At 40.7% G+C, this 24,248-nt stretch overlaps 1 protein-coding gene across 1 annotated transcript in view; it reads left to right on the top strand.

The window, feature by feature from the left end:
* The first annotated feature begins 1,178 nt into the window (after positions 1–1,178).
* The window catches only part of col11a1a (collagen, type XI, alpha 1a), a 97,465-nt gene continuing 74,395 nt past the window's right edge, over positions 1,179–24,248 (top strand). Inside the window, exons 1-4 of the mRNA XM_083549677.1 lie at positions 1,179–1,898; positions 8,450–8,614; positions 10,434–10,647; positions 13,593–13,755. Coding sequence (XP_083405803.1) covers positions 1,769–1,898; positions 8,450–8,614; positions 10,434–10,647; positions 13,593–13,755 — 672 coding nt within the window. The 5' untranslated portion in view covers positions 1,179–1,768. The remainder of the gene's footprint in view (positions 1,899–8,449; positions 8,615–10,433; positions 10,648–13,592; positions 13,756–24,248) is intronic.

The raw sequence follows: 24,248 nt of genomic DNA, 5'->3' as shown, positions 1-24,248 counted from the left end.
TGTGTCTATATGTACATATTTGTGTCTATATGTATAGATATATATATATATATATTTATATGTGTGTGTGTGTGTGTGTGTGTGTGTGTGTCTATATGTATATATTTGTGTATATATGTGTATATATGTGTCTATATGTATATATTTGTGTATATATGTGTATATATGTGTCTATATGTATATATTTGTGTCCATATGTGTCTATATGTGTTAATATGTGTGTGTATATATGTGTCTATATGTGTCTATGTGTGTCTATGTGTGTGTCTATGTGTGTCTATATATATATATATATATATATATATATATATATATACCAAAAGTTTGGACACACCTTCTCGTTCAAAGAGTTTTCTTTATTTTCATGACTATGAAAATTGTAGATTCACACTGATGGCATCAAAACTATGAATTAACACATGTGGAATTATATATGGAATTATATACATAACAAAAAAGTGTGAAACAACTGAAAAATGTCATATTGTAGGTTCTTCAAAGTAGCCACCTTTTGCTTTGATTACTGCTTTGCACACTCTTGGCATTCTCTTGATGAGCTTCAAGAGGTAGTCACCTGAAATGGTCTTCCAACAGTCTTGAAGGAGTTCCCCGAGAGATGCTTGGCACTTGTTGGCCCTTTTGCCTTCACTCTGCGGTTCAGCTCACCCCTAAACCATCTCGATTGGGTTCAGGTCCGGTGACTGTGGAGGTCAGGTCATCTGGCGCAGCACCCCATCACTCTCCTTCTTGGTCAAATAGCCCTTGATGCCTTCAGTGTGACTCTACAATTTTCATAGTCATGAAAATAAAGAAAACTCTTTGAATGAGAAGGTGTGTCCAAACTTTTGGTCTGTACTGTATGTGTTTATAGGGGTATATATGTGTATATTTGTGTCTATATGTGTATATTTGCAGTGTGTTTGTGTTAAATGATTGAAATGGACTCGTGAGTGCAGGAGAAGAATTGGATTTGAGAGTTATTTGAAAAGCTCAGTGGAGAGAATTGTGGATGTGGATGTGTGTGTGTGTGTGTGTGTGTGTGTGTGTGTGTGTGTTAGAGGTGGAGACGGTGTGTTAAAGGGCTCGGGGTGGATCCCCGGCCCGGAGTCTCCATCCTGCCCCCCTGACTTGTTAATCAGAGCTGTTTCTTTCCGCCCTCCCTTGTGATTTTTTTCTGGGTAATGGTAGGTCTCTCTCGGGCTCAGCCCTCCTGTTGGTGTGTGTGAGTGTGTGTGTGAAGAAGGGAGGGAAGAGGAGGGGGGGTGTTATGTGAGATCGGATGTGCATCTGTGCGTCCTGATTAAAGCCCCGTCAAGTCCGTAGGAAAAAAGGTTGCGGGGGGACGCACGCAGGCGCGCGCACGCACACGCACACTCACGCGTCTTGGAGAGCATCTTGGAGGGTTGTGAGGTTTTGGGAAAGAGTCGTGAAGAGAAGCAGATTAGGAACAAGCCTGCACCTTTATGGCTCTGTAGAGCTTTTAGAGCGTCTCTGGAAAGGATTGCGCGTGTGTGTGTGTGTGTGTGTGGGGAGTCCGCGCGTGCGCTCGTGTGCGTGTGTGGTGTGAGTGTGTAAGTGCGTGCGTGCGTGTGTGCGCGTGTGCGTGTGTGTGTGTGTGTGTGTGTGGGTGCGCGTGTGTGTGTGTGTGTGTGTGTGTGCATGTGTGTGTGCGCGCGCGCGCGCGGTGTGTGTTTTTAGTTGGAAACGGTTCTTTGCGACGCCGTACACTTTCCCGAGGTTCCTCCGGCATCTCGCTTCTCCGTCCACCATGGAGACCCAGCGGTGGTCCACCAGGTGGAGGACGAAAAGGTGGCTTCTGGACATCACCACCAAACCTCTGCTCGTCGTTCTCGCCTCGTCCTTCATCCTTGCGCTCCAGGTTCCTCACGTCCGAGCAGGTACACATTTCCAAACTTTTTCCTCACCATATAGATGGAATGACAGATACACCTGGGTGTGTATAACAAAATCTTTATGCCTTAGCGCATCTGAAGCACCTTGAGATCATCTAACATCATACCATCCATAAAACCAGTACCCTAATGACCAAATCTTAATCAGTGAAGCTTCAGGCTTCTACTTTCTTTTTTCTTTTTTTTGGAAATTGCACAGAATATCTGCAGGTTCCTCAAGAAGGACTTACTGAAGAACCTATTAGAATGCTCAGTGATTGAAAATAATCAGAGTGAGAAGAATTATAAGAAGGAGAATGTTAATTCCATGTCTATAGAGACACCTGGAGTGTGTGTGTGTGTGTGTGTGTGTGTGTGTGTGTGTGTGTGTGTGTGTGTGTCTGTCTGTGTGTGATCCAAAATCTGTTTCAGAAATGCACAGCTGGATTGAATCCTATTATCCACCGTTTATCCGATGATCACATCTTAAAGAATAGAAAACGTGCGTGTGTTCGACTTCACGTGTGTCTCCCTTATGACTTTTTTATACCGATGGAGATTTATGGATCCTCCACAATAGTATAATATATCAGGATAATAAACGTGTGTGAGTGTGTGAGTGTGTGTGTGTGTGTGTGTGTGTGTGTGTGTGTGTGTGTGTGTGTGTGTGTGGATCCATCGAAGGTGATTGAGTTTTGGTCAAGTGCCTGAGACATGTAGTTCTCCAGGCTGGTCGTGAGGCGATGGAGCAGGAATGCGTTTTCGAAGGCTTCCTTCTTTCTTTGAAAAGACTTGTGTAAGATTTATGCTGTGGCCAAAAGTTGGGGGAGATGAAAAAAAAAAGGCTCCTTTGTTTAAGAGTTTAAGGAGCGAATGGTCCGTTAGGTGTGTGTGGACACGGGGTGACATTCCTCAAAGGTTTTCAGAGCCCTGGAAGAATTTTTTTTCAAGCGTGTTGTCCAGCAACAATCCTACCAGCTGACTGAACCGGGGATCGAAACAGAGAGCGAGAGAGAGAGAGAGAGAGAGAGAGAGAGAGAGAGAGAGAGAGAGAGAGAGAGAGAGAATAAAGAGAGTGATAGAAAGATCAAAAAAAGACAAGCTCAGATCCTTGGTCTAAATCTAGAACAGGGTTTGGACATGGTTCCCTGCAATTAGCATTTGTGTGTGTGTGTGTGTGTGTGTGTGTGTGTGTGTGTGTGTGTGTGTGTGTGTGTGTGATATTAATGAGAGATCAAATGGTCCTGCAGATGTAATTGAAGCTCTTGCAGGCTGCTCGTTATGGGCGTGTCTCAATCCCCAATAAAAAGCAACCAGCGTAGCAATTAAGGATTAGGGACATGAATGAAACCTGAGCGCTTTGATCAACTTTGCAAATTTTATTGTCCTGGTGTTTAGAAGATTCACAGGAACCGAAACTTTGAGGTGTGTGTGTGTGTGTGTGTGTGTGTGTGTGTGTGTGTGTGTAGGGGGGGTGGCCAGATAGGGCTCTTAGAGATTGGGACATCACCCATATCTCCACACGCACCCAGTCATCACCCAAGACCACCGAGGAGCTTTGGGTACAACTCGGACTGCTTGGATTTGTGTGTATGTGTGTGTGTGTGTGTGTGTGTGTGTGGGGAGACAAGGCCGTGTTGTTGTCCCTTGTTTCCTCGTCGTTACCTGATGATGGTCCCCTGTGCTGATCCCTATTATTTGACTTCAAAGACATTCAGGATTTAGCAGGGATTGGCAACACGTCCGACCGTTCGAGAACAAAGCGGCGACTTTATTTGGCGTGACATCGTCCCGAATATCGTCTGATTGATGATATCATAGGAGTTTATTGCAGTATCGCTCAATCGATAATTGCCCCCTCCCTTAACTACCCCAAGCCTCACGTCTGTCTGTCTGTCTGATTTCATGCGTAACTCATGAAGGTATTTCTGCAGGCTCGCTGCGTACAGACATGTTTTTTCCCCTGGAGGCCCCCGGGGCTCGAACCGACTCGGGTGTACATTCCTCTGAAAAATGCTCACATTTCACCCATCTCGATCTCCCCTCGACTCTTTGCTGCTTTTGGCAGCTCGGTGCGTCCTTTCTGATGTCCTCTAATAGCATCTCATATGTCCGTGTCACACAGAAATGATTCAGGACGCCGAGAGTGGACTGGACCACAGGTGGGGGAGGAAAGGAAAAAAAAAAGAGAGAGACCTTTTTTTCCCCGAGTTTGCTCAGTGGCATAAATGCCATCTTGTTTAAACGGCAAGCGTGTGTCAAAGAGGGGTGGAGGGAGGGAGGGAGGAAGAAAGCGAGGGAATAAAGGAGGCAGGGAGGGAGGCTAGGTTCGACTGAATACATTAGCGGAGTCTCAGGGAGCTGCAGGTGAAAAGGTCTGTTCCTGTTCCACTCCGTGGCCTCCAACCGAATCCTTTACGCCTTCGCCTGCTGGACAGCTGGACAGCAACATGTGCTTTTAGGACATGGGCTGCTTTGCATCCAAAACTCGATGAGATGATTTAAGAAGAATGATCCCTCCTTCAATTCATCTATCGCTGACTCGATTTCCCTTCCCTTCCTTTTTTTGGCGCCTCCCAGCGAGTGCGATATGATAAGAGTAATCAGATTGTTGTGTATGTGTGCATGTGTGGGTGTGTTTCATCTCAAACAAAGGTGTTCGGACTGAACCATTTCTAGTGGCTCAGGTCGATCTATTATCCATTATTGTGTATTTTATTGCATGAGCTGTCCATTCAGGTGCCTTCAAATAATTTATAGGTATTTGGATACAGCAAAGATGAGTCTCAGGGTTCATAACCACATATTTTATTGTTGTGATATGTAGTGATCAGGTACAGCAAGTGAGTTTACAGGTTTTCACTACATTTCTATCAAAATACACAAAAAAGTCCTAAAACTAGATAAAAAAAAGAGTATACATTTTTTTCTCAACCTTTGCATTGCTCGATAATCCCTCTTTCCAGATCTTTCTTGGGTCTTTCAGAGATACATACACACTAATTATACACATACACTGCTTTTTCTCCATGCATAGGGGCAGCGTTTATTCTGGCCCAATGGACCTCTATTAATGCTTGTTGCAGGTGCATTTTTCTGCCACTAGGGGTAATAAACGAATGACCAATTTTGTGCACCAATAAAAGGGGTTTATTTGTCCGTGTTTAAGCAAAAATTCTGCAAAATGAACAATTGTGCAAAATATACAGTTGACAAAGTAATCAAAGTAATTTTTCTTTTTTTTTTATGAATGATTGGTCACTCAAAAATTTCAAAGTTATGAATCATGACTTCATGAAGACTAATGTTATAAAACGGATCAAATTCAAAGCAATGGTCTGAGCTTCATGACACTTTCAGGAAAAAAACGGTAGTATACCTTTAAAGCTTTCCTTTAAAAGGTAATTATAGCCCAATTATGCACCGTAAATCATTTTTAAGGGAACGTTTCATACACATTTCCAGGTAAAAGATAGAGATTAAAGGTAGAATAGACAGGTGACAAGGGAAAGTACGGTTTACGGGTTTTTTCATTTTCTTTAAAAAACATGTCTCAACAACATGGACTAAAGATTTGTCAGAAAAAAAGGTATTCACAGCTGAAGTTCTAGTGTACCTACACACATCATTGGACCTCAATGAAGGAACTTGAAAGAACTGAATCAAAACATTTTAGCACAGAAATATATGATTGGCTGCTAGAAGTAGAATCTCATTGTGAATAATTTTTTTTTCATTCTTGTTAGCAAAGACAAATATCATGGAATATAGTGTGTGTTGTTACAATATCAGGTATCGCAATATAATACGACCCCCCCCTCACACACACACACACAGACACACACACACACACACACACACACACACACACACACACACACACACCCCTCCACCCCCAGAATGGTATATAAAGGTACGGTCTTGTAGTGTTGGCACACGTCTGAATTGTCTATGTGTGTGTGTGTGTGTGTGTGTGTGTGTGTGTGTGTGTGTGTGTGTGTGGTATGTATTTGTTATAATAGTGTAGAGAAAGACAGAGAACCTACTAGCTTAGTCTGAGGGAACTGTGACTCACACATACACACACACACACACAAAGGCCGAGTGTGTGAGGTGGAAACCCCGTCTGCGAGCCTGCTGATGTTCTTCAAGGCTCCTTTATTCCACATGGTGTGTGTGTGTGTGTGTGTGTGTGTGTGTGTGTGTGTGTGTGTGTGTGTGTGTGTGTGTGTGTGTGAAAGAGTTTATATGATTGCATGTCTGGCTACCAAAGACGTAGCGAAGTCGAGTATGATCACTCACTTGCCCTTTTAGGGATTGATGAATGGAGGATGGTGAAGGTGAAAGGTCTTATTGGTGTTTCCAGGCTTTTATTAGCCACTGGCCTTTAGCCTGGGTCCCAGCTCAGATTAGCAGAGCAGAGGGAGACAAGGACATTTTTTCTGAGCGGAGGGTAAAAAGCGTCACATTTTTTTTTCTCTTGTAGATCAGGTAGAGATGTTAGAAGATGGAGTCGCAGATTCTTAGGGGGGATTACCATGGTCTGGTGCGCATCCTGACATTAGGATTAGCTGTATAATCCTGTTTTAGGTAACATACGAGGTGGTATCGAAAAGTTAGTAGACTAGTTTTGTAACATGTCAACAGATGGCAGCATAATGCTGCACGCACAGTCACAGGGAACACCAACCATCATAAGTCAGTGTGCCGAATGATCAATATCCTGTGTACACCGGGAGCTGTGAAACGGGTGCTATTCTATACTATACTTACAGATTTTTCCTGCTGACTTCGTCCTTTTCCTGAAGATGAAGGTCCAGTTTGCCGTTTTGACACCAGCCTTTGAGAAGTGGAACGCTAAATATCATATTGAAGGTCCCTCCCTATTACTTTGCTACTTTTTGGCACTGAGAAACATATAGACGACATTTCACGATATTTCGATGAAACTCAGAGGTACAGAGGCCATGTTTTCTTTACTGATAATCATAAGGCCACATCTTCTTCAGTTAGCCTGGCAGAAACAGATGCCTTTTAGAGGAACTGATGTAGGCCACACCTTTTTCATAGAAATGCACAGGTTCATGTATAGTCTTATATATGACAATAAAAAACCTGCTTGGCTCGACTTGACTTGACAGACTTGACTTGACAGAGGCCACACCCTCTCTCACTGAGACTGACAGGCCCTTTCGACCCTTTCCAATTAGACACAAGCCTTAATTACATCTAAGTGTCAAAGGAAAATCATTACACTGATCAACAACACTATGCCTTAGGAGGTGGTATTTTACAAGGCCCAGGACTTTGGATCCGAAGGTCATGAGTTCAATCCATAAAACTGAGGGAATTATTTGAAGCAAATTGTCCAATTGAAAGGAAAATGTCATGAAAAAGACGTCCTTTAAGTGTGTGCATCCATCTGTGTGGTAACAGTTTGGGGAAGATCCACATATGAGAGGAAAAGTCAGGTGTCCCAATAGTGTATTCCCAGTAGATGTTCAGTAGAAAGTTTGGGAAACTTTGCTCTTGTCTGTATCATAGCACAGATGTTATTAATATTCCTGCAGAAAAATAATGGAGATTCACCAGATTTGGTTTATTGCACATTTCTGCCATCTGTGGCCATGATGCCTGCCTGGTTTCGATACAGGAGTTTCCTGTCACATGACACAGCGCACATATCCCAAGGCTTTTATCCATGCGAAGTGAAACAAGGCTGTACTTTATGGGTTTCACTTTTGCACATTACAGTTTTCCTGATTCAGTAGGTTTCCTAAGGTCGACTTATTTCTACTGTGCACCATTAATGCATTCAGATCTTCCATTCATTCAGATCCACAAATCTGGATTCCAAGATGACAATTAAAATTCAAGGATGTCTAGGCAAATTCTACATCCTCCAGCTATCAGACACGCCTCTTTTGACCTAAATAAACAAAAAAAAAAACATATTGAAATAATTTGTTAGATTTGTTTTAATGAGAGAATTTATGGAGACAAAAAATGAATTGATGAGAACTTTTATAGGAAGAGGCAATTTAACTTTCATTTACAACTTCCCCTTTAATACTTGTTGTGTCACTGGTTTCATACGTTTTTGGTTTGGAAACAGGTGCACAGAAGTGAGATAGTCAAGGTGCACTTTGAAAATTGTGCATTGTCCTTGAGTAATGCCCTTAATCCTCTGTACTCCGTGCTGAACCAAGATTTATGAAGAAAAGTTTTTCTCTGTACTGTAATGTAAAGGTGACAAATAAAAGCATCTGATTGTATGAACACTGAAACCCCCCCCCCCCCCCATATAGAAAAAGTACCCTTAGCTACAAAATGTGCAATCATAAGGGACAAGTCATTTGAAATTTATGATAATGTATCTTTTTAAAGTTGTTAACCAGCACGTTGATAAATAAACGCTTGTTTAGAATCCCAACACTCTCTCTCAAGGATCACAACATCTCACTCAGTAACAACAGAACTTTCCTCTGCTGCTATCACGTTTCCCAGTTTTACATCATAAACCAAATTTTCTTCTTTCTCTGTGCCTTTTTTCGCAGTCGAAACAGTAGACGTGCTGAAAGTGTTAGAGTTCCCCAACACCCCCGAAGGAGTGGAGAAGGCTTCGGGCTTCTGTGTGAACCGGAAATCTTCCCAGCCTGACACGGCCTACAGAGTGGGAAAAGGGGCTCAGATCAGCGCTCCCACCAGGCAACTCTTCCCAGGTATACATCCATCACACACTTTTAAATTTAAGGGGCAGTTTCAACAATGTTAAAAGATCCACTTTAATTCAGATGTGTCGAGCGTAGCTAGATTCTTTTGTTTTTGTCCTAGAGCTGTAATTAAAGATTTGGTTTGGCTGATTATTTCATTATGTCCAATAAGTGCAGCTCTAAACTTCAGAAAGCACTTTCAAGTCAGGTCCTTATTAGGATGAAATACCTTTTCAAATAGTGATTTTTCATGAAATGCTTTGGCACATTGGGCACATTGTAATGAATTAGAAATGAAAGATGGTGTTTTGAAGGTTTCAAAGCTTTGTTCAGGAGACTTCTATGTGGGTTTTGCTATAGCCTGAAGTTTTCCTGATTTTTTTCAGGAGGATTTGGATTATCAGATCTTTAACTTGGCGAAGCTAAACACTTCAATCCATAGCTTTTATCACACACTTTTAACAATGTTACAGTTATCTTATTTATACAGTTGAGAAGTTATGGCTTAAGGGCCTTGATGAAGAATGTTTATTTATTAAGTTTTTGTTTATTGTAGACATTTTTGTAGACGGATCTTTTCCCCTTTATCCATGAACTAAAATGTTTAGCTTCAAACCCGGGTCCCCTATCAGAGTTCTGCCAAGTTTCATCCCCTTTTTTCTTTTCATAATAGCTTTATTAAGTAAATCAATTACAATCAATTACCAATTACAGAATATTTACATACATTTTATAACTTTGACAGAGAGGGATATTTAAGGTACAGGCACATATGTAGACAATAATGTGAATACCTACAAACATACTTAGGCTTAAGTCATAGACTGTAGTACACAATGGACAGGTTGAAACCATAGAATTAGTAAATAAAAACATACTTTTTTTGTACAAATGTTTTTCCTTTGTTTCCTTGTTTATATTTATGTCTATCCCTATGTTTTTTTTATTACTTTTTGCCTTGCCTCCTTTGAGCATAGACAGTGCATCAGAAGATGGTTCACAGTTGACAACGTATCATACTGCTAGTCCACCTACAAAATACCACATACCTACACTGATATTTTTCCATGCCCAGCCATATGGTAGTGTGAGCCTTATTCACTAGGCGATTCGCTCATATTGATTATAGTAGAAAAAGCTGCAAAAGTTGCAATAACAACTGTGAAACTGAAATAACAACAATTTAGACTGTGTAATGTTTGTTTGTTTGACTATCATTGTTGATTTTTTTCCTTTATGTATTTATATACTGTACTGTATATATCTTATCTTATCTTATCTAATCTTATCTTATCTTATCTTGTCTTATCTTTTCTTATCTTATCTTATCTTATCTTAAAAGTCTACCAGATGCATATTTTATGAGGACCAAAGAGTCCTAATTAATCATGTCCTCAGAAACATCACAACCAGCTTTTGTGTTACCTTCGATTTGTAAATCTGATTAGTGGAATACCAGATGTGCTGACAGATGTTTTGAGAATAGTATGGCAGATGTTCTCGTGCTGCTACTGTATGTAAACAAGTAGATGCCTCTGCATGTGTTTTGGTGCAGATGGGGAGATTTTTTGTTGAGTTTGTTGATTCCTTGCTAGCATGCTGCTGTTTTTCCTATGTTTTTGAAATTAATTATTAAAGGGATTCACAGGATTCATTAGCTGGAGTGGAATTGACTGATTTTGTCATGAAAATGAAGAGTTATCGCTACTTTGTGGAGGATTGAGTGTGATTTGTCTGTACTAATTCACCTGACCTAATGTTTGTTGTCCTTTTGAACTCTGTTAGACCCCATCGGTTTTCAACTCCTTTTCAATTCTTTGTATCGCAGCTGGAGTGTTCCCTGAAGACTTCTCCATCTTGACCACCCTCAAACCCAAAGCTGGTCTCCAGTCCTTCCTGCTGTCTATGTACAATGAGCGAGGAGTCCAGCAGCTCGGTGTGGAAGTGGGGCGTTCTCCAGTCTTCCTTTACGAGGACCAGACGGGTAACCCTGCACCCGAGGACTACCCTCTGTTCCGTACCCTCAACCTGGCTGATGGAAAGTAAGTGTGGACATTTCTGTCATTGAACAAGATGTATCCTAGGAGACTACTCATACTCATAAATGTGTCCCTCTTGCAGTGCTATTGTGCCCTTTGTCTCTTTCTATAGTTTCTCTGTAGTTCCAAGGCGCTTTCATATCCAGTGTTAGTTTAGCTGTCCCGATAGGAAGAATTAGCTTTACTGTGCTAATAAGGCTCAGCTGTGGCTAATAAACTGACCCTACAGTCAGTGTTAGTTTAGCTGTTTTTTTCTTTTTCTTCTTTACGGTGCTATTTCCACACGCACTGTTAGCTTAGCTGTGACTTACGACTCTCTGTTGACAGGCGATGTTTAACTCTGCCTCTAAGGCTCTTTTCAGAGATAATATTAGCTTAGCAATGTTATGATGCTTTTTATCTCAAAGGCAGTATTAATTTCTTTTTTCTTTCTAAAACTCTTTCCATTTCATTTAACTGTGCAGATGTGTATATTCCAGCTTTTTAAATTTTTTTATGAAACTTTGAGTCTATGCTGTGTTAGCTAACCTGCGTCTTTGTGGTTCTTTCCATACTGCTGTAATGACAGACTTCTCAGCCCCGCCGTTCCTATTTTGGGATTTCTAAAGTTATAATCAAAAATCACTGGCTGCATTTTTGCCTCCTTACCACAATGCATATGATATATCCTGGGCGTGTTCACATCGAACTCACTTTTGAAGCTTTTCCAGAAGATGTTACTTCAGTATTATGGAAAGGACTTTAATATCAGGATACTCACATTTTGCTCTTTCGTCTTTCTTTATCTGTGCAAGAGAAGCTCGTTAAATTAAAAGAGACTAACTAAGACTCTGCAAGTCTTCTGACCATATCCAGGTCGAGAGGCCAAACCTGAGCAGTGTTACTGAAGAGAAAAGTTAAATTGGCAGGCTGGCAAATTTAGGGGTAGGGGTGTTAAACATGACCTTTCAACTTTTGATTATCTCATCCAATAAAGCTTCATATTCCAAATTCCTCACTAGTGTTCGAGAGAACTGCAGCATTTCTGAGCAGCAGGACACAAGCGAACACACTGCTGCTCTGAAATCTGGAGTTCATTAATTTTTCGTCTAAAGTGTAAACAGATTGGGGCACAAATTACGCTGCTTTTATGTAGTTTGCCCAAGCAAGAGAATAGCAGAAGTGCCCCAAATTGGTGTCAGATACCCCCTAATGGATGCAGAAATGTGGATGTACACATTGTAAACATGTCTTTTCAACATGGTCAGCTTGGGTAAGAGATAGCTGACTAGCACAACTACCTGGTTAGCTAGAAAAGTGGAGGAGAGCCTGTTTCCGGCCAGGTTGTGTAAAATTATGTGCATTTTGTCAATTTGTCCAAAAAAATCCTGCCTTGATACTGTATACAGTTTGTGAAGCCAGGTTTCATTTCAGCTAGGAAGGTCCATGATTATATGTCAGGGAACATTTCCATGCAGTGGTGGACGAAGTTCACAAACCATGTAGTTAAAGTAGAGACACTCAGTAAAAGTAAAAGTGTCCCTTTAAACTTTCACTTGAGTAAAAGGACAAAAGTATTTTGCCTTCAAATGTACTTAGGCATCCAAAGTACTGATTTATTATAACTATAATGTTCCTATTATCATTTTTATCACAAGACTTTTTACCTAATCACCTCAGTTTATGTGAAAAGACTTGAATGTGACTCTCAGCACACTGATCTATTTATCAGTATTTATTAAATATAAATAAACTGTGCATTAAAAGGCAGTTATATACACTGGGTACAATGAGTACAGACTAGCAAGTGAGTGGGGTTTGGTTTAGGAAGAAAACATGGAAGTTCTACTTTAAATGAAAACTTTCATGGACAGTTCAAGTAATTGTCTGGGTCTAGGCATTTCCTTCTTCACCAGGTCCCTAGATTTACCACGGCTGCTCATCAGGGGTAAATACACATTGTTCACCTTAGCTTTTAAATTCTGTAAAGCTGCTTTGAGACAATCTCTGTTGTGAAAAGCGCTATAGAAATAAACTTGATTTGATTTGAATTTATCTATGTTCTCGTATGTTCAAGGCTACCAGAGGTTCTAGTATGTCATGTTAGTGAAAAATACCGTATCGATGTCTAGAACCCCGGCTAAATATGGGCCATACTTATTCAATAGACACTGTTCATTATTCGACTACTAAGAATGTGGCATCTGTAAGGAAGCACTGATCATAAAGAGGAACTAGAACTACGATAGAAATCTTGCAAGATTTTATCAAGATCCCAGTAATCCATGGGCTCACGTCTTTCTCTGCCCTGTCCAACACTCTTTCTACAATGTTCATGCTGTCTGTCCTGCTGACTAACTATTTGGTTCGGAGGTTAATAAGTCTAATTCATGTTGAAGGTGGAATGCAGGAATGTGGGGTAGTTAAGGTGTAAGATTTGGAAGACTCACGTGTGTCTTGGCTGTCACGTGACTTGTACTGCCCATCTTTGTCCTGGGGCATCATCCAACAAACTAATTAAAAAAATAATAATAGTCGGCCCCAGGAATTCCACAATTTACTGCAATAGATAGCATCTTAACAGATACTAGGAATACTGATAATGAACTGGGCCACTTCAAAATGAAGCATCACCCTATAATGGTTTGGTTTGGGAAACTACATATACAAAGGCAGAATTATGTGTGAAGTGGTAATTCCAGGAAGGTGGTAGTTTAGTGGTTATTGGACTTTGGTTGTGAGTTCAAATCTCAGCCACACCAAGCTGCCATTCCTTTTTCCAATGCATCCAGTTCTCCAATGTTCATAATGATGGGCCTCAATACAAAACGAGTTCCCCGACCCTGAGAGAACTTGTTACTTATAATTTGATCCACGTGTATTCAAGTAGGAAATTGTGACATAGTCCAGGTCTGAGGCTCCTGACCAACATTGGGTCATCATACATCTTCTCTATTTCTGTTTCACAGGTGGCACCGTGTCGCCATCAGTGTGGAGAAGAAGACTGTGACCATCATTGTGGACTGCAAGAAGAAGATTACCAAGCCCTTGAAAAGAAGCGACCATGCCAACATTGACACTAAAGGAATCACGGTGTTTGGCAGCAGGCTTTTGGACGAGGAGGTCTTCGAGGTAAAGTCTATTCGAATGTCTGATGAGTATTTTTTTGGAGAACTTTTTAGATGTAAGTTATATAATATTTGTTAACCAACAACTGTACCTCAGAGACCATATGGCTTTCATTATGTACTTTAATGAGATTTTGCAAATGTCTGGGTAATCCAGTGGTTGCACAGGTTTCCTCCAGGTTCTCTGGCTTCCAGCCACCACCCAAAAACATGGCAATAGGTGGATTAGAACTGTATCCATGGTGTATTGCTAAATAATGGCCATAGTTCCTGGGATAGGCTGCAAGATGAACAAATATTAGCGCTTAACGTACCTTTGAGGGCTTCCCCCATTTGAAGAAGAAAAAAGTGTTTGATGTGGAAAGAGAGGCAGGTAATTAAGAGTCTCTTGATACCTCTTGTTCAATAATTATTTGCAGTTTAGGTCAAGAGGATTTCCAGAACATAAGCACTGTCTGGCCATCTTGTATGTTGGAACCCTATAGTTTTAAGGGTGTTTTTAAGGGGTTTATCATTCAAAAGTGTTTTAATGGTTGAGCTGTAGATTCGAAAGTTGTGTTTTAAGCCTGAGCTACTGCTGGACCCTCCAGGAAAATCTGCTCTCTTCATCATCCAAGCTTTTTTCTAAGGTAGGCTGCTTGGGGATGAGCAGTTTATAGTGTATCCAAGTGTATATGTTTAATGGCAATAAAGTTTCCAAAATTCCATGGCGGAAAAAACAAAGACCCAGTTTACAAACTGAACAGAAGAACCAGACAAGAAGTTTATTAGCATATAATAATGGAGGACGTTTGTGTAATCTGGGTTGCCAGCTATGTGTTTTTCGCTTGCTTGGAAGATATATTCTGAATGAATTGAAATAGCTTCTTTATTAAATCAGAGAAACGAATGACGGACCTCTGGCAGGACGGGGTTTGGAAGAAGCTATGATCTAATTTGCATTGTTGGAACAATTCTTTGAGTTATTGTTCTCAAGAACATCCAACGTGACACTCACCTCAGGACGGTGAGCGGTTTGTCTCGGTTTACCTAGTAATTAAAGCCATTTAAGGCTACATGAGTTCCTCTGTTCTATCTTTTAACAGAGTGGGGACACCGAGTTTAATTTTTAGAGATCAGGAGATTCGAAATAAACCTACTATACAAAAGCAACCAAAAATCCAAAAATCTAAACTTATTATTTCATTAGCATATTGTAGAACTAAAACTGTTTTTGGTAACGTACTCAGAAATGTAATAGATATGAATATTGGCATTCGATTCAAGTAATAAACGAGTTCCTATATTTACTGTTGAATTGGAGCTAAATTCAGGAAGTTCTGCACGAGGAACATCTGGCAGTCTTTAGCGTCAACATGGGTTTTATTTGAAAAGTGTCCCAGAAAGACAAGTGAAGAACCATTAAATGCTAGGGCTGATCCAAAGAATTCAAAGTAGGTTGATAGTTTGAGTTAGGCTAATTTGTATATATATATATAAAATCCAGTTTATTTGCTTTTCAGTTGAACATTAAAGCATTAGTGGATTTCCTGACAGAACTGAAGCTCTGTAGAAACATTTTGTGTGGAATTCCCTCGCCATGTGAGCCATGTTTCAAACGACGAAAAGAAAAACACGAACTCTCTGAGCCGTGTGGATAAATTGGAGAGTCGGGTGTTTTGCTGCGCCATATGATAAACATCTGTACCCCTTTTTCAGCGTAAAAATATGACCTCTTTTAAAGATAAAAATGTCGAAGCCAATTCATATCTTGTTCACTGCCTTTAAGAATTCGGTGTTTGGCTATAAAGAGGGTGTGTGCGTATTTGTGTGTGTGTGTGTGTGTGTGTGTGTGTTGGCTGCGAGCACTGGGACAATTCTCAATTAACGCACTTCTAAAAAAACATCTGTGGTGCTTTTAAGAAAAAAAAAAAAAAACAGTCTAACGTCTACACACACTCGTGATTACAGTTGGGGGGAAGAAAGAAAAACTTCAAAGGCACTTAACTTTAATTAATAGCAATCACGTGACGTTTCATTTATGATGGTTCTTTGCTAAAGTATAGTTTGCACTCAGCGTTTAAGGGCGAAAGCCGTAGCTCGGGTCTTTGTACTTCATGTGGTGGAGGTATTGGCTTAAACACGTGAAAGCACTAAGATGGTGTGTTTTTGCTAGCATGATTAGCCGGCATAGATTTCTTCACAGTTCTGCTGAATGATCGAGAATATGGGGTAGCGATGAGTCGTTCATGAACGGTTGATAAGGTGGTATGTCAATATGTTAAGGATCAGAAGGTCATGAGGTTCAAATCACAGCACCACCAAGCTACCATCTCTGGGTCCCTGAGCAAGATATGGGTGTCTACCACATGGGCCGTTTCATTTGAATAATGGTACACAATGGGTTTGAAATGCTTGTCACGTGGGTTGGAAATGTGTTACACTTGTGTTTAGGAGAACAGTCATTCAGACCCGGGGGTCAGCGTTTGTCCTTGAAGGGAAAAGTTAGTTTAAGGCGATGGGGGTGGTAAAGAATAAGGGGGGTAAGTCTCTAGAGGAGGTTGTTTGCCTTTTCAAAAGCTATTTGTTTGTTCTTTTTTTTTTGTTCCGGTCTTGTTTTAATGGTGAACGAGCCCGATTTTTGCTGTTTTACAAAGATGACGGGTTCTGCTTCTGAAATTACTGACAGATCTTGTCAGTGGGATAACAGAGCCTGCTGAGATACGTGCTTGATCTTCATGCCAAAGGAAGGAGTGGTTCCCACGAAAAAAAGTTAAATCCTTTTTCTTTAAATGTTACTTGTTTGTTCCTTAGGGAAGTCTGCGGCTCTGTCGTACATTCTTACTTCCTCAGTGTTTCCTATAAGCCATAATCTTAACCTTTAAAAACGGCTAACAAACATTTTGTACAAAAGTTTGTAGACACCTGACCATCGGATCATTAGGTGCTGCTTCTTTAACATCTAATTCAGAATTTATTTCTGTTATAATTACCTTCTGGAAATAGATTTTGTGGAGATCTGTCCTTATTCAGCCTCAAATGTGTTAGTAAAGTCAGGGATTGATGCAGGTGATGGAGGTGAGGAAGTCTGGGGTGCAGTCATTGTTCACATTGATCCCAATATGGTTGCTCTATAGCAGGAGATCTTCCACATCTTCCAACCCATGAAAAGCATGGAGCTGGAACAAGTTTGGGTCTTCATTCCAGTTCTATTTGCAGATCTGTCTTAGACTGAAACTCCCAAAAATTCCAGGAAGGCATAGATATTTATTACCGATCCTTTGATTTGAATTAAAGTTTTCAAGTTTCTTTTTTTTTTTTTTAAGTTTTGTTTTTGATAACAAACAAAATTACGGTTCAGAAATCTATAAAAAAATTTGCTTAAAAAAATTACATCTAGAACTATTTAGAGCATCTCCAAAACTACAGCTCTAGCGTGATGTTCCTGGTCTGCAGTGATCAGTATTTATCAAAAGTGCTCCAAGGAAGGAACAGTGGTGAACCGGCGACAGGGTCGTGGGCGGATCATTGATGCATGTGGGGAGCGAAGGCTGGACCTTGTGGTTCCGATCCAACAGACGATCTCCTGTAGCTCAAACTGCTGAAGAAGTTCATGCTAATGATGAATGGGTCAGAAGTGTTTTAGCAGCAAAAGGAGAACCAACACAATATTAGGCAGATGGTCATAATGTTATACCCGATAGGTATACATGTGCTGTTCAGCAGGGATTCATGGTGCTGGTTGGTTTTGAATTAGAATTTTTTTAGTCATGTAGCTTATAGATCATGTGATTCTAATTTTTTAGGTTCAACTTTTTAAGAAAGTAATCAGATATTAAAAACATGAAAACATTAAAGAGTTTCACCACCAGCCTGAAGAATATGAATCCGGCAAAGAATTAGTCTTTATTTTTGAATCAAACACGGTGCAAGGCGAATAAGATTTTGAGAGACGAGCGTCCAGAGCGAACCTGAAGTGTCGCCTTTAATAGATTCACTCCAGAATCTCTCCTTTTACTCCCTAAACCAACACATATTTGGAATCGTGTGGTAGATTGGGTGTCAGTAGAGGTCTAGGAAACACTGCACTCTCTGTTCAGCCCCTGGGAGAACAGGGGCACCGTCTGTCCTTTCTTCTCCGGGCCTTCAGAAGTGCATGCAGGGAAATACGGAGGAAATACCTGGTCGGCGTTCTGCGTCTCCTCGTCTCAATCCAAACACTCCTGAATGTTTTCTCACAACCCTCAAGTAGGCCGGCTTTAGGTCGAAGAATGCAGTGTGCTATGTGTGTTTTTTCGCTGCTGCACCTCTCCACCCTTGGCCTCCGGAGAAAAGAGCCGGTGATCAAAAAATAGAATATAATATGAGCATTATATAGTGAGGTACCCAATCCCTCAAAGCTAGCGAGGATGAATGATCAGCTTTCATCGCACTTCCATATAACTGTCCCTGTGCAGCTGTGAGACCCGACTATTCATCTGAGGGTAAGACTGGCTGTCAGACGCTCAGATTTTATTCTTCATTACCCTCTCTCACACACACACACACACACACACACACACACACACACACACACACACACACACACACACAGACAGCTTAGTCTGCTTCAGCTTAGTGCCTGTTCCCCCTGCAGAGACAATGGAGGGTCATTAGCTCAGGACCCCTCGCTAAGAAGGAGTTCAGTAACATCCTGTAACAACATACAGCACATGCATTACATGTATTAAATCATTACATTCAAAGCCATACATGAACCCGAGTCATGATCGGTTGCGAAAATTTGGGGCCGCATGTACAGTATATATATATATATATATATATATATATATTAGGGCTGTAAATAGCACGTTAACGCACATTTATTTTAAACTAATTTTATTTACTTGCGATTAACCCATTTATAAATGAATAAATATAAAAAATGCAAAATTAAAATCTCCAACCACACATTTATTCATGACGTCCTTTCTTTATTCAGATATGAATAAAAAACGACTTTGAATCAGTAAACTTTTGTTTTACTGATGCACCACAATCGGCCATGATGCGCACAACGAACCCTCTGGGGGTCGACAAAAGCGCCGGTGCATTCCTTAAATTCCTGTCTTATTTTATTGTAAAGATAAGAGCAATACATAATTTGAATCCGTAAAGGGTCTACTTTTATTCGTATACAGTCAACCCCTGGTTCAGAATTAATTGCTCGGAAAATTTGCGGGTTATCATTTGAAACCCAACAAGTTGTGGATTATCTTAAAATTTGCGGGAATCCACATTAACCGTCCGTGTGGAAACATAGCAAAGGTTCCTCACTCGATATATAAACAGAGAGTCTCCATACGGGTGAAAATATTTTTTCTCGGCCTTTGGTTGATGAGCCGTCAGCTTCAGCATCATCAGAATCAGAATCAGGTTTATTGGCCAAGTGTGTTGACACACAAGGAATTTGGGTCCAGCTGTTGATCTTACTTTGACTATACAAGATAAAACATACAATACGAGACAATATCAGACAAGGGTTCACCCTGTCAGTGTTCATCACCCTGAAACTTAAAATAAAAAAAAGAAAATACATATATAAAGAAAATGTAAACAAACGAAAGACACTCAGTGCAAAAAAAAAACTGATCCATGAAGATCTGTTTTTTATTGGTTGAAGTGGAAGATCTCCTGCTGTATAGCTCCAACCCTAGAACGCTGGCTGCACCCCAGGCCTCTTCACCTCCTCACCTACATCAGTACCTGAGTTACCTCAGTTTCCCAATTAGCACAAATCTCCACAGAATCTAGTGAAACATCTTCCAGGAGGAGTGGAGCTTATTATTAGAGCAAATGTGGAATGGTATGTTCAAAAAGAGGCACATAACCAAGCTTATGGTGAGGTCGAAATCGTTTCCTTGTGACTGGCTGACTGCTTGATTGTCACACTTTTATGTCACGTTGTGACGAATGATTACGACTTACAGTGGTGCTGTGCTTGGATCTGGGAAACTGGGAACTAGAACCTGGGAAAGCCTTAAATTTAGTTCTTTAGTGTGGGAAGGATTGACTTTTTTCGTTGTCTCAAGTTTAAAAACATATCTCAAGTGATCTGTTCTTTCCCGCCAACCTTCACAGGTTTTTACAGCTCCCCCCGACCCCCCCCCCCCCCCTCACCTTATCCCCTCCCTCACTCCTATAAAATTCACCACTCCCTTTCTTTTAAAAAGAATGAGAGAGAGCCGGGTCTTGGATTCACGCCGAGTCTGGACTTGAAAAGATCTGCACCTGAAAAGAAGTTTGCTCAGAAGCGAAAGAAATGTCCAGGTGATATTTCAGACCAATAACAAACCCCTGAAAACTTGATAACATCGTCGTACATTTAAACCACACCTCGGACTCGGAATAACAATTAGAAATACGTTTTTAAGTCCAAAAGTTTGTAGACACCAGAGCATAAGATTGGTTATGTCCTTCATTTTGAACATCAAATTCCACATTTAGTCTCCATTTGCTCTTAGAATAAGCTCCATACTTCTGGAAAAATGTTCCTCTAGATTCTGTGGAGATTTGTGTAGATTCAATTGGCCACAAGGGTGTTAGTAAGGTCAAGATCTGATGTAGGTGAAGTAAGAACATTCATTCATGCTCTATAGGGTTGTAGCTCTATAGCAGGAGATCTTCCACTCCAACCCACGAAAAAGCAGATCTTCATGGAGCTGTGGCGTTGTACACAAGGTTTGCCTTTGTCATGCTGGAATAATTTTTCGGTTTCCAAGTTCAAGTGAAGAAAAAAGTCCAAAGGCACAATTGTGTGTCTCCAACTTTTGTAAAAGAACCACATATGGCTGGAAAAGTCGGGTGTCCCTATACTTTTGGCCTTACTGTGTATATTTAAGGTTTTGAAACCTCTGGAATGAGATACTCTGATTGGCCTTGCTTTAGCCTGTCGCAAAAAAATAAAATAATCTAAAGCAGCGTAATTAGTAAAAAACAAACAAATAAATAAATACTGAAGTACGTTACTGATCTGCTTCTTCTCAGCATTTTAACTATCACTTGATGAAACGACGGGCGGCAAAGGATTGCGCTAATATTCCAGGTTCTTGAATTAGCCTAGTGTTTGTTTGCTACATAGCCAAGTTATTGTAGTGTAATGAAGTGTGTATTAAGGTTCAGTCGTCTCCATGTGGCCCCAGGCCAGGGGTGTATCATCTCCACTTCTTCTGAAAGACACCGAGGCCTCGAAGTATGAATAAATAAAGTCTGACATGCATCATGTTCATGTATAAACAAATATACACAAAAATATCAATGACAGACTTGTGCTATCATTGCTGCTTACTGAGTAAATAGGTGGCTAATCAGTCATTTTTATGCTAGCAGTACAACATTAATCCTTATCAGTCTCCTGTTTTTCGATCTTATCACAAAATCAACATCACATCGACTCCTTTTTCAATTAGAAATCCATCAAATTATACAAAATTAAAATGATAGCTAAGAATCCATTTCACAGAGGCTTTGATGGACCAAATTAAAACTGTTTCATGAACCGGATTAGTTCTAACATTGCTAGTCGATACGTCAAGCTCATGCTAACATTACTAATAAAATTTACATTGATTTTTTTTATGCTAATCATGTAACCAGATCAAGGCAAATTCTTCTGACTTGCTAGCAAATTAATCGTTAACATTGCTAATGACTGAATCTGATTTCTGTGAACATTTAATGCTAATTGACAAATCAAGCTAACGCTAACAATCAGTAAACTAGCCAGTTTACACTTTGACATCTGTTTTACTAGAATGAACATAAATGTAAATTTTATTATTTTTTTTTACAAGAATTCAGCAGCTGTTCATCTCCAGAAGCTTCTAGTTCAGGAACAGTTCACATGTCACACCTAAAGTATTTCAGTTATTCTCTCAAGGTGACCTCATGACCTTGAAATGTGCTCTATTCTCCACATGACCTTTGACCTGAATCTCGTAACAGCCCTGGATTCTAAAGTCTAGGATATACGGGTCGGTTGTCTTCAAGCATACACATTTAGACCTTAACGAACTGCTGGATGTTCTCTTAGGAGCTTCTATAAACCTAGCTCAGATGTGCCAGATGTTGATCAGGTTTTAGCATGCTCTCCTGCTGGTCCTTGTCTTTTTCAACTCAAATGTAACAGCTCACAAAATTTTAATTAGTCTGCTTTAAAAAACATACCTCGTTACCCTGTTTTAAAGAAATCTGTCCCTGTACTTTTCATTGGTAAAACAAGCTAACATCATCAAACCTGACAGACACTCACATGGACACCTGTCTCACTTTGAGTCACACCCACTTGTCTCACTTAAAGGCACATAAATCAGTCTCTCTCATTTAACACACTTTTTCATCTCACTCAGAAACATGTACTCCTGTCTCACTTAGAGACACCTTTCTGTCTCACTCAGACACACCATTCTGTCCCACTCAGAGACACATCTTCCTGTCTCACTCAGTCACACCCTTCTGTCTCACTTAGAGACACCCTTCTGTCTCATTTAGAGACATATCTACTTGTCTCACTCAGAGACACGTCTACCTGTTTTACTCAGACACACCCTTCTGTCTCACTCAGAGACACATAAATCAGTCTCTCTCATTTAACACAATTTTTAATCTCACTCAGAAACATGGACACCTGTCTCACTTTGAGTCACACCCACTTGTCTCACTTAAAGGCACATAAATCAGTCTCTCTCATTTAACACACTTTTTAATCTCATTTAGAAACATGTACTCCTGTCTCACGTAGAGACACCTTTCTGTCTCACTCAGACACACCCTTCTGTCTCACTCAGACACACCCTTCTGTCTCACTCAGAGACACCCTTCTGTCTCACTCTGAGACATATCTACTTGTCTCACTCAGACACACAATTCTGTCACACTCAGAGACACATCTACCTGTCTCACTCAGACACACCCTTCTGTCTCACTCAGACACACCCTTCTGTTTCACTCAGAGACATATCTACCTGTCTCACTCAGAGACACGTCTACCTGTTTTACTCAGACACACCCTTCTGTCTCACTCAGAGACACATCTACCTGTCTCACTCAGACACACCTTTCTTTCTCACTCAGAGACACGTCTACCTGTCTCATTTAGGCACAGCCTTCTGTCTCACTTAAAGACAAATCTACCTGTCTCACTCAGAAACATGTACTACTGGTCATCAGTCCTCCAGCAGGCCTTTAGTCTACCCCAGTCCACCCCAAATTTTAAGTTTATTTCTATTGCGCTTTTCACAATGGACATTGTCTCAAGGCAGCTTTACAGAAATTAAGAGTTAAAGGGAATGACATGCGTTTATCCCTGATGATTAAGACTGTGGCGACTGGGGCAAGGAAAAACTTCCTTAGATGAATGAGGAAGAAACCTTGAGAGGAACCAGACTCAGAAGGGGAACCCATCCTCATGTGGGTGATATCAAGAGTGTGATTATAGTCTTTAAACAATACAGAACACTGGAGAGTGAGAACTAACATGAGAGCCTTTAGTCTACCACCAGTCGTGAGTCCTTCGGCAGATCGTCCATTGAACCATTTTGAAGACAGCTCCCTCTTGTACTAAGGATGAAATTTCCATTACCGAAATTCTCAAACTCCTTTTTTTCCATGCTGACATACTTTTCATTTTTGGAACAGTCTGATGGGCTTGAACATGTGTAGGTGATTTATGAGAGGGGAACAGCATGCGTGTGGAAGCGATGCGCCTATAAGTGTGTTTTCGGGGGTTGGGTGTGTTCCTAAAGTTTGCGAGGTCATTCAGAGTTTTACTCCGTAGTCAGGGCAGCCGAACTCACCACACTGTTTAAATAAACTCAGCAGGGTGGTGCTGGAGCTCGAGCAGAAAATCTGGAGCTGGTGTGTGACCTCAAGCTGGTTTAGCGTTAAAAGATGCTAATGAGGAAAGAACGCCACCCTTACGGCCACCAGCCACACAAAGCGCACAAGTGAATAAGAGATTAGATGTTTCTCTCGAAAAGGCTTGGTCGAGTGGTTCACTGATGACGTGCTTTCTGTTAGCTATAAAAAAATGAATGAAAGGTTGTAGAGCTAAGAATAGTTCTGGTGGCCATCTTGAAGGAGTGGAAAAAAAGATGTATAAAGGTGAATGAGGGCAGAAGAACAGAATGCGGTGTATCAGAGATACCAGCGGTGAAGAAGGAAGCGGGCCAAGACATGCCCTGAGTCCTGAGTGTATGTGTATGTGTATGTGTATGAGTGTGTGTGTGTGTGTGTGTGTGTGTGTGTGTGTGTGTGTGTGTGTGTTGTACCTAAACCCACTGTATCTTTATATCTCTAATACAGACAGCACCCTCTCCGAGCATGCTCAGTGCTAAGAGGAGCTAGCTGCAAAAACATTGTCCTTTAAAACTAAGCTTGAATCTTTATATGTTTTATCAGAAATCCTGCTCATTTCCGCGATGTAAAACTGCAGTAAAAACCTTCTCAAATTCCCTCTCAGGAATTCCTCCGAACTAGCCA

This window comes from Silurus aristotelis (assembly GCF_946808225.1).
Source record: "Silurus aristotelis genome assembly, chromosome: 1".
In the NCBI taxonomy this organism is placed as follows: Eukaryota; Metazoa; Chordata; class Actinopteri; order Siluriformes; family Siluridae; genus Silurus; species Silurus aristotelis.
This window is presented reverse-complemented; position numbering and strand designations above follow the sequence as displayed.